Here is a 14,351-nt window from a genome sequence, read left to right as displayed (position 1 = left end):
TTCTTCGCATAACATTTCCGCAATCCAGCGCCTTGATCGATGTAAACAAACAAAGAGAGGGTCAAATGATTTAAATACAAGTTATTGTGGATCTTAAGATAGAAAAATTATGGTTTTTAATGATAAAATCTCATCATTTTTAGTAAAAACGCATGGAATTACTCGAACATTATCAAACTCATGCAAAAGAATGTTTATTACTAAAGTACTGCGAAACTAACGCATGACATTGCAGGATTTCAACAAGAGGCTAACGCATGATTAAGAAGTGTCGCAGGCAAAGTCTAACGCATGGGCCATGCGTTGGAGGGATTCAATGCAAGGAAGATTCATTGATTCAAGTATGGGCACTTGCAATGGGCAGCGTCTTAAAAGCATCTGAGTGTCAAGCGACTAACCAGGGTATCGACTTTAATGCTGCCCATCATCAAACTGGAGAAGACCAATACCTATAAATAGAAAAAATCCCTCCAGAGTCCAAAGTTCAGAAAATTCCAAGTTCTCACTCTCAATTTTAGTCTCAGTATTAGCTTAATCTTAGTTTTAGATCTTTAGAGCCATGTTGTGGTGCCGAAAAGAGTAAGCGGGAAGAGAACCACCATCATTGCCGATCAAGGAGCGAAGGAAGCCGAGCTCGAGAGAGACACTTCGTCCAATTCTTATACAAGTGGTTGTACACAACTAGAATTGAGCCAAAGAGGACNAGCTCGAGAGAGACACTTCGTCCAATTCTTATACAAGTGGTTGTACACAACTAGAATTGAGCCAAAGAGGACAAGAGATTGTACTCTGCGGTTTGACTCATTTCATTTCATCTTATTTATCGCTTTCATCCTTTCATCTGATTAAGTATTGCTTTTGTAAAGATAATATGCTTCTTTATAAATTCACATATTTGGTCTATCACACTTTGCCATTGTTTATTTCTTGTTTAAGTTTGATGCATCTATACTTCATGAAAAATTCCATTTCAAACGCTTAAGCCAACTAAATCAATTGGTAAAAGCATCTTTAGCTTAGACTATTCGAGAGAATAAGTAAGCCAACATCAAGTAGAATGCCTAGCACATCTAGAGATAGATTCACTGGTGTTTTATTCCATCCTGTTTTTGACGCATACATCCTAGAGATAGGTTTTGTATATTATTCACATTGAGAAGTGTCGAATACAGTTCAACGCATAAACAAAGATAAAAAATCATCTCATCCACATCACATTCTAGTTCGTGTACATTCAACTTAGATCGACGCATACCACTTGCATCAAAATCCATTTTCACATGACCCATCATTCTCTATTCAACCCTTTTGTATCTTCTTACACACACATAGCACCTTAGTGTAAATAACGCATTTCTCCATACATTTAGGATATGCTTACAACAGTTACAACGCAAGGTCTGCGTTATCTTAGTATGAATCCCTGAGTTCGACCCTAGACTTACCAGGAACCTAAATTGGATTTATACTTGGATCTAATTTAGGAAAACTTGAATGTCAATAGAGGAGTGTCATGCATTCTGCTGCACATCTCTAATGCATCAACGCGTTACTAACACATCAACGCATCATTCATACTTAAAACTTATTTTTCCAAATTATTTTATACAATACACTTATAAGCTCGAATCACGAAATCAACGAACAAGTTTTTTGCATTGTTAACGGGGATTTAGCAACAAAACTAACCAGAAATTTTGCTTGTATCTTTTGTAGGAAGACTTCAGTCGAGGGAGTATTACGAGCTAAGCCTAAGCTTGTAAACTTTTATGAGCAGGGAGAGCACTTCTGAACTTGTATACGACCCCGAAGTTGAAAGGACCTTTCAACGAAGAAATCGATTTAATCATCGTCGTAGGTTAAGGCAACAACTTCTCAGACAACAAACCAGGCAACAACAAATGGCAGACGAACAGGAAAATCAAAACTTAGCTCAACAACTAGCCCACGCTGCGCAAAATCCGATCCTAATGGCAAACAGTAGTACGCATCCCATGAGGGAGTATGCGTCTCTTGTATTGTATTATTTCTCAACAGAGATCATATATCCAATGCCATATGGGACAAGAATTGAGATGAAATCTGTGATGCTACAAATGCTCCAAACAGCTGGAAAATTTGGGGGTGGTCGTGGAGAAGATCCTTACACCCACATGAAACGTTTCCTGGAAACGTGCAACTCATTTGTGATTCCTGGAATCACCCCAAAAGGTATCAGAATATCTTTGTTCCTATATTCTTTGCGTGATGATGCAAAGCAATGTGTAAGTTCTTTGGAGCTTGGTGAGATCACAACTTGGGAAAAGTTGGTGGAGAAATTCATGCAAAAATACTTCCCACCCACCACCAACGCAAGGAGGCATAGAGAGATCATGAACTTCAAGCAAGAAGAAGCTAAAACCTTGAGTGCCGCATGGGAGCATTTTAAGGGATTAATCAAAAATTTCCCCAACCATGGATTACAATTAACCATCAAGATGGAGACTTTTTATGGTGGATTGAACAGAGTATCTCAGATGGCAGCCAACGTAGCTGCAGCCATTGGTGTCATGGATAAATCTTACACTGAAGCTAAGAAAGTATTAGACTGCATTGCTAAGCATAACATGGAATGGGTGGACGATACTTATGACGCAAGAACCGAAAGGAAGAGGCGATCTTAGAATGTGAATTCTATCGATTCCAACGCAATAGCCATACTCTCTGCACAAGTGGCTACTATGACAAAGCTTTTGCAGAACATGTCACTAGGGAACGCATCAAATCAGTAAAAGGTAAATTCGATAGAAACATTTGTGCAGCCCATGGTTAGCTGTGTGGGCTGTGGAGATCCTCATTCCTACTCTGATTGCCCACAAAATCTACAATCAGTATGCTTCATTAAAAGCAACCCATTTTCAAACACATATAATCCCAGATGGAGGAATTGATAACTTGTAGAAATATAAGTTATGTTTGCTCTTAAGTTGGAACAACTAAGGTTTTTTTTATGATAAATTCTCCTCATTTTTAGTAGAAACACATGGAATTATTCAAACATTAGCAAACTCATGCAAAGAAGTTTTATGACTAAATATCGCAGCGCTAACGCATTGTATTGTAGGATTTCAACATGAGGATTAACGTTAACGCATTAGAGAAGTGCTGCAGGGAAAGCTCTAATGCATGGGCCATGCGTCGGAGGGAGTTCAATGCAGAGAAGATTCATTGATCCAGGTTGATTGTGTCACGCACACTTGCAGGTGTGGGCACTTGCAGCAGGAGGCATCTGAAAAGCTTTCAAGCAGCATACGACATCTGAAAAGCTTTCGAGAGTCAAGCGGCTGACCAGGGCATGGACTTTAATGCTGACCAAGATATGGACTTTAATTCTGCCCATTCACCAAGTGGACATGACCAACGCCTATAAATAAATGAAGTCCCTCCAAAGTTAGTAGTTAGCTAGAAAATTATTCAGTTTAGAAATTATCAAGATTCTTACTCTCTGTAATTAGTGTAGTCATAGTTTAAGTTGTGTTGTGGTGCCAAGACGATCAGAAGGGTTGAGAACCACCACCACCGCAAGTCAGTGAGCAGAGGAAGCCAAGCTTGAGAAAGACACTTCGTCCTCTTCCTATACAAATGATTGTACACAACAGAATTTAACCAAAGAGATACAAGAGATTGTACTCTGTGGCTTGACTCAGTTTCCTTCATCTCATTTATCGCTTTCATTTCACTTGATTGAATATTGCTTTTGTAAAGACAATTTGCTTCTTTATAAAATTCATATATTTGATCCATCACATTTTTTCCATTGTTTATTTCTTGTTCATGTTGAATGCATTTATACTTTATGCAAAATTTCATTTCAATGCTTAAGCCAACTTGATCACTTGGTAAAAGCATCTTTAACTTAGATTATTCGAGAGAATAACTAAGCTGCATCAAGTAGAAGGCCTAGTACAACCAGAGATAACTTACTAGTGTTTATTGTATTCTGTGTTAGACGCATGAATCCTAGAGATAGCCTTTGTATGTTATTCGCATTAAGAAATGTTGAGTAAAGTCTAACGCATGAACAAAAGATAAGCAAATCATTCCATCTCATCCACATCAAATTCTGGTTTGTGTACACTCATCTTAGACCGACGCATACCATTTACATTAAACTCCATTTTTGCATGATCCATCACTCACCACTCAACTCTTTTGTATCTCCTTGCACAAGCATAGCACTTTAGTGTAAATAACACATCTCTCATTCATTTAGGAAAACCTCTATAATAGATACAACGCAAGGTCTGCGTTTGCTTAACTGAATCCCTGAGTTTGACCTTGGACTTGCCAGGAATCTAAATTAGATTTATACTTGGGGCTGTTTAGGAAAACTTGAATGTCATTAATAGGAGTGTCTTGCGTTCTGATTGCATATCTCAAACGCATCAACGCGTTTCAACTACTTAAATGCATCACAGCATCAATGCACCATTTATACTTAGCACTTATTTTTCCAACTTATTTTATACAATACACTCCCTGCTCGAATCACGATAGCAACAAATAGGAACCATCCAAGTTTTTCTTGGGTAGGAAATCAACAGGAGCCACACTACCCAGGGGTGAACCAGCAGCAAAGGCAAGGTGTGAACCCTGAATCCTAATTTCTCTACTTAAGTGTGTTCCCCATTGAAATTTGTGTGATAAGTGGGTTGATGTGAAAACTGGTATGGAATGAGAAGAAAGGCGACCTACGTTTGTAGGGATGAAAACGCAATGAGGTGGGCAATCGTGTAGTGATTGCACGGAGATAAACAATGCTCACAGTAGCTAAGAGCGAGATCGTTGAGAGTGCTGAAAGTGAGACCGTTGAGAGCAAGATCGTTAAGAGCGAGATCGATGAGAGCAAGATCGTTGAGAGCAAGATTAGCGAGAGAGAGATTGTTGAGAGCGAGATGCATCGAGCAGGCACACCCACGCGCTGAGCGCGTTGTCGAAGGAATGTGTCGTACGTTGCGCGCGCCTAACGAGCAGCCACGCCTCGTGCATTTTATGCACTTATCGAGTGCCCATGCGCTGCCGAGTAAGCCAAGCACGCAACCTATGCGTGCATCCAAGCAGCAGTGCAAGCGAGCGAGCAGCACAAGCCGCACGCCCATGCGTCGAGGTAGCATGCCCATGCATCCGTGCACTCGGCCAAGCTTCAAAGCGCCGCGCGAGCCCATGCGGCCAAGCACGCCCATGCATTAAGCGGCCAGACACTATGCGTAGTGGCCAGCACCATGCACACATGCCAAGCACCATGCACCCATCCAAGCAAGCCATGCTATGCTACCTAGTGAGCCATGCGTCGAGGATGGACGGTCACCCTATGCGTTGGTGACGGCTAGCTCTTGCGATGGCTAAGTTGGATTGCGATGGCTAAATTGGATTGTGATGGTAGTGAATTTCCTTGCTATGCATTGATTATAGGCTATGCGTGGGTTATGGACTAGGCGTTGAGCATCCAAAAGTTGGACGCATACAAAGGGTTAGGTCACATACAAAACGTCATCAAACCATGTTTCTTCTTGAGAAGAAGCTTTAAGCTTAAGAATTTGAGGTGGTTGCATTTTAGGACATGCAATTGGAGGCTCATGCGTTGGTTCCATAGGAGGAAGACACTTAGAAGAAAATGTGTTGGTAGTATAAGAGAGGAACACTTGGATTCTGTGATTCCGGTCGAACCATTAGAAGTTCTGAGCTCAAATTTTAGGGTAAGATTCCTGAGACATTTTAGAATATGTTTGTAGAAGGAAGTATCTTAAAATAAGGTCTAGAACTATGAGTAATATGAGATGTAAATTGAATCTGAATTCTAGAGGTGAAAAGGGAGCCCGAGGTAGAAAAGGAACTACTAGAGTGAAAAGTTCCTAAGCGATCGAGGTGAGTGACTAAAACGTTTGACTAAAACATTTGCTTAAAATGTTTGATTTATAATGTTTTATAGAAAACATGTTTTAGAGAAGATTATTCTCATGCCAGCTAGTTTTACAAAGTAATTTCCAAGCAAACTATGATTTATGTTTTAAATGCATGCATGTGAGGGAAGTTTGTTGAAAAGCTATTCATATGTGTTAAATATACCCAGTATGTGTTAGTATCTTTAAATCTATGTTTTTATATGTGTTATACTTTATATGCTTTAAAGAGAAAGTCATTTATGACTAGTTTTACTTAAAACGCGATACCGAAGGACATTTGAGAAGGTATTCGCCCAACTAGATACTGAAGAACATTTGAGAAGGTATCTATTGGTACTAAAAGACATTAGAGAAGGTACCAAACCAACCGGATACTGAATGACGTTTGAGAAGGTATGCTAGTAGCTCGATACTAAAGGACATTTGAGAAGGTATTTGAGCAGAAGTACCTAAGGTATGACGATACTTAGTATGGCCACGTGCACGTAGGTAGTTAGAGTCAGAGATTGAGCAAAAGGGTTCTCTCTTGATTAGTAGTTGGTGTTGGGATTAGTTTTACCCACAGTGGGGTTACTTTCAACTGAGAAAACGTTTTACAGTTTTATGATTAAAACGGCTTTATATGCTTTATGCTTGGAAAATGTTTACACTACAGTACAAGTACAATAGAAGCTTATATTTAAGTTGAACTCTTTATTGAGATTTTGCATGAGAATTATTATCTTTCTTAAGTCACTCACTGAGCGCAAGTTCACCCTGTTTTCAAATGTTTTCCATTTCCCCAGGTAGCGGTCAAATCCTCAAAAGATAAACTCTACATCTGCTCTGCCACTAAAGGATAAAGATTTTTTGACCCGTCGGTTTAGGTGGTTACTGTAAATATTGTACACATGTTACTGTTGTTCATGTAGGGACTAGGGTTTTTGGGCTTGGGACTTATGAATCTGGTGTTGTAATAACTCTAAACTTGTTATGTTTCTAAATTGATAAATTTTGGCCTAAAGATATTCCGCTGTGTATAAGTTATATTTTGGTATCAAAGTTATTTCGCCAGAGTTATTAGGCAGTAAGTGTCAGCCAAAGGGTTGATAACTGCTGCAGTCATGCCCTTTCCTAGGCTAAGAGGGTGGTCTGGGGCGGGGTGTGACACAAGGACCGCCGCCTGCATTCCAGTCAATGCATCAGTCGCACCAACAATCCTTTAATAGAGGAGGTTAGGTGTCGAGCTCAGCATCTCAGCTTGAAAATCTATTAAAGGAGTATATCGCCCAGAATGACGCGTTGCTAAAAAGCAAGGTGTCGTCTATCAGAAACTTGGAGATACAGGTGGGGCAGATTGTGAGTGAATTGAAAAATCGGCAGCCTGGAGTCTTGCCTAGCAACACTGAAACCCCGAGGAATAACAATGGAAAGGAGCAATGTCACGCGGTGACATTACGAAGTGGCAAAGCTCTTGAAGAAAGAACCATGAACCCAAGAAATAGCAATCCTTCAAAAGAACTCAACACACGCCCAATGGCATTAGAAGATCGAGAAGAAAGAATGCCTGAATCCACAAGCCATTCAGAGCCAAGCACGTCTAACNAATGGCATTAGAAGATCGAGAAGAAAGAATGCCTGAATCCACAAGCCATTCAGAGCCAAGCACGTCTAACGCGAGAAAACCTGCGGTGCCCCTGAACCCACCATTCGCTAGACGCTTGATGAAGAAGAATGATGAACAACAATTTAAGCGTTTTCTTGAACTCCTGAGGCAACTGAACATCAATATTCCACTTGTAGAAGCCTTGGAGCAAATGCCAAAATATGTCAAATTTTTTAACGATATTTTGAGAAAGAAAAGGAGAGTCAGCGAGACGGAGGTAATTGCGCTAATGCAGGAATGCAATGCGTTAGTAAGCAACAGACTACCCAAGAAACAGAAGGACCTGGGAAGCTTCACGGTCTCGTGCTCGATCGGTGGGTTGGATGTGGGATATGCATTGTGCGATTTAGGAGCAAGCATTAACCTCATTGGTGAAGCACAACCCACTGCTGTTACTCTTCAACTCGCTGACAGGACGATCAAGTACCCTGAAGGAAAGATTGAAGATGTTCTGGTAAAAGTTGACGACAACTTCATATTCCCAGCAGATTTCATCATCTTTGACTATGAAGCAGACAAGGATATATCATTCTTGAACACCCTTTTCTAGCAACTGGGAAAAAAGATGTGCATAAGGGAGAATTGACTATGCGCATAGACAATCAGGAAGTGAAGTTTAATGTGCACATTAAAGTTCCTGGATAGTGAAGAATGTCAACTGAACAGAATAGAGTTGCCTGAAGAAGAAGCGACCCAAGTTTGCGAGGTCCTCGTGTTGGAAGAAAACTTGAAAGAACCCCAACTGGCAAGTCTGAGTGAGCGGCAGACGAAACCAACGCGTCTATCACTAGAGGAATCACCAGAACATGAGCTGAACTGTTACCTAGTCATCTTAAATATGCTTTCCTTGGAACAAATAAAACTTTACCTGTAATTATTTTCGCGAATCTCACTGAACCTAACGAACATTCTCTTTTACAAATGCTGCAAAAGCACATGCGTGCAATAGGTTGGACGCTGGCTGATATCTGTGGCATTAGCCCATCTTATTGCATGCATAAAATCAGACTAGAAGAAGGAAAGACGGGATCGATTGAGCCTCAACGAAGGCTGAATCTCATAATAAAGGAAGTGGTCAAGAAAGAAATTTTAAAGTGGTTGGACATAGGACTAATCTATCCTATATCCGACAGCAGCTGGGTAAACCCAGATCAATGCGTTCCTAAGAAAGGGGGAACAACAGTGATAGCCAATAGCAATAATGAGCTCATCCCTTCAAGGACTGTCACGGGTTGGCGCATCTGCATGGACTATAGGAAATTCAATGCGGCAACCAAGAAGGACCACTTCCCCCTTCCCTTCATTGACCAAATGCTTGACAGACTGGCTGTAAAAGAATTTTATTGTTTCCTTGATGGATACTCTGGTTATAACCAGATTTTAATTGACCCAAAAGATCAGGAAAAGACAACAATCATTTGTCCCTTTGGAACTTTTGCATTCAGGCGCATGCCCTTTGGGCTATGCAACGCACTTGGAACATTCCAAAGATGTATGATGGCAATTTTCTCTGACTTCTTGGAAAAGACCGTTGAAGTTTTCATGGACGATTTTTCAGTCTTTGAAGATTCATTCCAATCATGCTTAGATAACTTGGAGACCGTCCTCACTCGATGCGAGGAAACAAATCTTGTGCTTAATTGGGAAAAATGTCACTTTATAGTGACTGAAGGCATTGTTTTAGGCCACAAGGCATTGTTTTAGGCTAAAATTCCACCACCGTCAAATGTAAAAGCTCTATGAAGTTTTCTAGGATATGTTGGCTTCTATCGAAGGTTCGTTAAAGGATTTTCTCAAATTGCGCGACCTTTGAGCGCATTATTAGAAGCGAATTGGCCCTACGAATTCAATGACGACTGTTGTGACGCGTTTGAAACACTGAAATATGCATTGACTATAGCTCTGGTACTAATAGCACCGAATTGGACGCAAAGTTTTATTCTCATGTGTGACGCAAGTGATGTTGCAGTAGGTACCATGCTGGGGCAAAAGAAAGGAAATTTGATACACCACATCTCTTATGCGTCCAAGACACAGAACGACTCTCAGGAACATTACACAACCATGGAGAAAGAAATGTTGGCTATAGTGTTTGGCATTAAGAAATTTAGATCTTATTTAGTTGGTGCGTCAGCAACCATCTATACAGATCACTCAGCCTTAAAGTTCCTGATAAGTAAAAAGAATGCGAAACCAAGAATAATTAGATGGGTGTTGCTATTGCAGGAATTTGACATCGATATTCAGGACAGAAAGGGGATTGAGAATCAGGTGGCTGACCACCTGTCCATATTAGAAAATCAAGAAATACAAGACTAAGAAAAAGAAATCAAAGATTCATTTCCTGATGAGTTGAAGGCAGGGAACCTTTGTACGAAGACATAGTTTATTACTTAACTACCAAGAAATTCCCTGAAAACTTCAACTCTCAGCAAAAGAAATGGTTAGTATACAACAGCAAATTTTATTTTTGGGATAAACCGTTTCCCTATAAATAAAGCCCCGACTCCATCATGTGTCGATGCATTCTGGAGGAAGAGACATAACGCATCCTGGCTGATGTCATGAATCTCCTTATGGAGGGCATTTTGAGGGCAAAGAACCGCTGCGAAGATTCTTCAAAGCGGATACTTCTGGCCCACCCTCTTCAAAGATGCAAGGGAGTATGTTCGCAAGTGTGACCCTTGCTAACAGCCAAAAATATCTCATCAAGGGACGTAATGCCCTTTAACAATATTCTTGAAGTTGAATTATTTGATGTCTGGGGCATTGATTTTATGGAACCTTTTCCCTTGTCCTGCGGTCAACAATATATCCTACTTGCAGTAGATTACGTATCAAAGTGGGTGGAAGGAGTAGCTTGTGCCAGAAATGATGCATCAGTTGTTTCTAAAATTCTTACTAGGAATATTTTCACACGCTTTGGAATGTCTAGAGCCTTGATAAGTGACGAAGGTATGCATTTCATTAACCGCATCATTTCTAAATTACTTGCCAAACAATATCGCTACCGCATACCACCCGCAAACGAACGGTCAAACTGAGGTATCAAATCAGGAAATAAAATAAATATTGGAAAAAATTGTCAATGCATCGCGGAAAGACTGGGTATAGAGGCTAGATGAAGTACTCTGGGCCTACAGAACTGCCTACAAGACCCTCATAGGTATGTCTCTATACTCTTTAGTATTTCGAAAAGCTTGTCATTTACCCCTAGAGTTGGAGCACAAAGCTTTCTGAGCAGTAAAGAAGCTGAATTTAAACTTGGACATCGCGGGTGATCAACGCAATCTTTAGCTCAACAAGCTTGAGGAGTGGCGGTTGAACGCATACGAGAACAACAAGCTCTACAAGGAGAAGACCAAACGTTGGCATGACCAACGCATTAATAAGAAAGAGTTTGTTGTTCGCCAAAAAGTTTTATTATTCAATTCACGATTGCGTTTGTTCCCAGGAAAATTAAAGTTAATGTGGTCAAGACCATTCATTATCAAAACAATCTTTCCCCACAGAGTAGTAGAATTAACACGGGAAGATGGCACAAATGCGTTCAAAGTAAATGGGCAAAGAGTGAAGCCTTACTTTGAAAATGGCATAGAACGACAAAAGTCATCTCTCGTACTACGCGAAGCCAACTGAGGCTTGCATCAAAGCATCCCTACGTTCACGTCGACACATATTCCAAGGACGCTTCCTCTTTCCTTATTTCTTTTGCATTTTGTATTTTATCACTGCGTTTGAGTTATTCTGTTTGCTTGTCTTTGCGTTTTAAGATTGATTGTTGAATGTTATTGCCTTCTTAGTAAGAGATTTACTTGTATTAATAAAAAAAAAAGTTGCGTATAATCGAAAGAAGCTTAGGTTGGGAATAAATTGACGCGTTAGACGTAAGTCTAACACATGGCCCAAATCGAAAGGACGCATCTCGAAAATGCAAAACACTCGAGTGCTTGGAAGCCCAAGGCACGTCCTTTTGACTTCGCAATAAATGTGGACGTCAGGCGCCACCACTATCTTTCCCCAGACCTATAAAACTCAAAACTCTTCATTTTCTCTTTTTCCATCGCCTTAAAGCTCTCTGCGAAAGAAAAGAAAAAAACCCTAGCGCCCATCACCTTCACTGTTGTTCGATCAAGTGTATTTCTCCAGTCACTCTTTGGCAGCAATGTCTTTAGCGTCCAACAGCCAAAACCAATGAGCTTCGGAGACGTGTCGCTGGTAAGCTCCTTCTCTTCTTCGTCTGTTTCAACATCACCTCCTCCAAGCCCTCGCCAGACTTCAAAAACCCCTACTCCGACCAAGCCTTTGCACGGCGGGCCCTCTTCTTCTTCCCAGCAACAATCTCGATCGAAACTCATCAAAGCCACCACAAACCCTTCCTCTAAAACTACCCAAAAGCTCAAATCCATCGCAAAACCAAAACCTAAAACCCCCTCAAAACCAAGGCAGCAGCCTCCTTCGTTATCCGCGGCTGTTTACAAACCTTACATCAAGCCCGCCCCACCACCATTCATTCCAAATATCACTCCGGTGGGTGCAACACATGATCCCATCCCTGTTTACCTCCATAACGCACCATCGTCCACTGTGCGTCCACCTCCTCCACTGCCCATCCAACCCTTAGCCACCATCTACCCGATGGAAGCAGACGTAGCCAGCCAACCGCCGAGTTCACCCATTATCATTTCATCTTCTAGGTCGCCGCATACCCCATCCGGCACCCCATGATTCACTCCACCAAGGCTAAGCTTTGATAGCCCTACGTCAGAGCAAAACATCGAGGAACTGGTAGAATTAGCTCGAAGTGACGAGCAAGAAGTGTTCGGAGCAATCTTTGGCAAGTTTGAATCAAGGCCAAGAAGAAGAACAAGTGATGTGTTCTGACTCACCCAATGCATCACTTGAAATGGATGAAGTAGAGCGCTATGCAATGATGCTCGAAGCTAAGTTAGAAGTAGAAGATGAAGAAAATGAAGAAAGGGAAGTTGGCCCAGATGTGTCACAACCTCGTCAAACTGACGCGAATAAAGGGCCATCAAAAGCAAAGAGAGATGAGAAAAAGAAAATTAATTTTGGAGGAAGAAGAGCAGTCCGTATCCGGTCCTGAGGGTGCAACGCATAAGAGTTGCTCAAGGCATAACGCGTTAGAGAAGGAAATGGAACAATATCAGCCCGCAAGGCAAGGGTGAAGGAAGTCAGCTCTCCAAAGGGAATTGGAAAATGAATTAAGGGAGTTGGTGCGGGAAGCCAAGGCACATGAGGCGGGCAAGCGCAAGGTAACCAACGCATTACCTAAAAAGACCTTAGGGAGGAAGCGCCATTTTAGTGACATTCTTGCAGAGAAAGGCTTCTTCCCCGAATGCAACCCATTGCCAGCATACATAACTGAAACCGTGGAAACAATGGGCTAGGGTCAGCTATGCGTTGGGCATACAAGAATTTGGCCCAACCTTGTTCGCCAGTTTTACAGTAGTGAGTTCGACATGGAGAAAAGTACAACATTTATTGATGGTGTATTTGTGCCTTTCTCAGCCGATAAGATTAATGAAATGTTCAATATCACAAGTAATCCAAACGCATAAGGAAACTGCATCTTGGAACAACCAACGCCGAGCCAAGTAGAAGATGCGTTGAGAGTGGTGGCCAAGCCTGGAAGCAAATGGCAAACGTCAAGAAATGGAGCAAAGATGTTAGCTTCCAGGAACCTGAAGCCAGACGCGAACTTATGGTATTATCTAATTAAGAAAAGCATCATGTCTACAACGTATGATGAGACATTGTTAAGAAAACGCGTCTTGGCCACTTACTGTATCATGCAGTGCATCCCTCTAGATGTAGGGAGAATAATAAGGGATCAGATTAAAGCCATTAAAACCAAACCACGAGGACAACTTTATTTACCTTGGCTGATCTACGCACTGTCTAAATGCGGGGGCATCCCTCTAAGGGATGATTATGAGGAGATCGACGGTCTGATGGACATCAAGTTGATCAGGTGTTTGCTTCGTGGTTCGCCGCATCAGCCTGCCCTAACTTGCAAAAAAGTGGCAGCCAGACCTCGATCCTCCAAGCGTGCCCCCAAAAGAAGATGCGTCCGGATAATTGAACACAGCGATAAAGCTTTAGAGAATGAAGATTACAAAGCAGAACTTGATCTATCACTCTCCAAAACTCACTAGTGGCCCCGCAATAAGGGAGTCTTGATCCAACACATCAAGAGCCTACCGATGTAGTTCAAGAAATCCCTTGTCACTTTCTTTCACCCTCACCAATTCCAATTCCAACTTTTATGCCTCCTCCAGTCATTTTTTAACCAACTGGGTTAGGGTCGAGTAACGCAGGAAATTTTGAAGACCCAGTTGAAAGAAGTGAAAAGCCAGCACCGCCACAACAACGCACTGACATTGAGGAGTTGAAAACTTTCATTAGTGATCAACTCAGACCATTGGCTACGTCCATTGAAGGTCTTCAACAACAAAATAAGGTTCTAAGGGATTACTTGCGGCAGCAAACAAGAAGAATGCAAGACCAGTTCGTTTACACAACGCAGTATATTAATCAGGTCTTGGTCGGAATGTTTGCCCTGCCACCGTTACCTGCTCACCTTAGGAAACCTCTGCGCTTTATGGATGAAGACCCTGCAAAAGAACGCAGGGATGACGCGTCAGCATAATAAGTTTCGAGGTGTTGGTTATTTTCTACTTTGCTTTATTTGATGATCTTTTGTATTTGTTTGCCTTGTTTGTTTATTCCATGTTATCCAA

The 14,351-nt window shown here is 41.4% G+C and overlaps 1 protein-coding gene and 1 non-coding gene across 2 annotated transcripts; one reads left to right on the top strand and one right to left on the bottom strand.

Moving 5' to 3' along the window:
• Window positions 1–2,357: 2,357 nt before the first annotated feature.
• On the bottom strand, window positions 2,358–2,461 carry LOC120087459. Its single transcript, XR_005484601.1, has one exon. It is a non-coding gene; the product is annotated as a small nucleolar RNA R71 (small nucleolar RNA).
• Window positions 2,462–7,528: 5,067 nt separating this feature from the next.
• Window positions 7,529–8,137, top strand: LOC120084930. Its single transcript, XM_039040741.1, has one exon. It carries the CDS (start codon window positions 7,529–7,531, stop codon window positions 8,135–8,137), a length of 609 nt encoding a protein of 202 aa, XP_038896669.1.
• Window positions 8,138–14,351: the final 6,214 nt, after the last annotated feature.

The sequence above is a fragment of the Benincasa hispida genome, chromosome 9, assembly GCF_009727055.1.
Source record: "Benincasa hispida cultivar B227 chromosome 9, ASM972705v1, whole genome shotgun sequence".
NCBI classification, from domain to species: domain Eukaryota; kingdom Viridiplantae; phylum Streptophyta; class Magnoliopsida; order Cucurbitales; family Cucurbitaceae; genus Benincasa; species Benincasa hispida.
This window is presented reverse-complemented; position numbering and strand designations above follow the sequence as displayed.

Coding starts and splice junctions, on each gene's coding strand:
- LOC120084930 (XM_039040741.1), top strand. CDS start 7,529: ATGGCATTAGAAGATCGAGAAGAAAGAATGCCTGAATCCACAAGCCAT.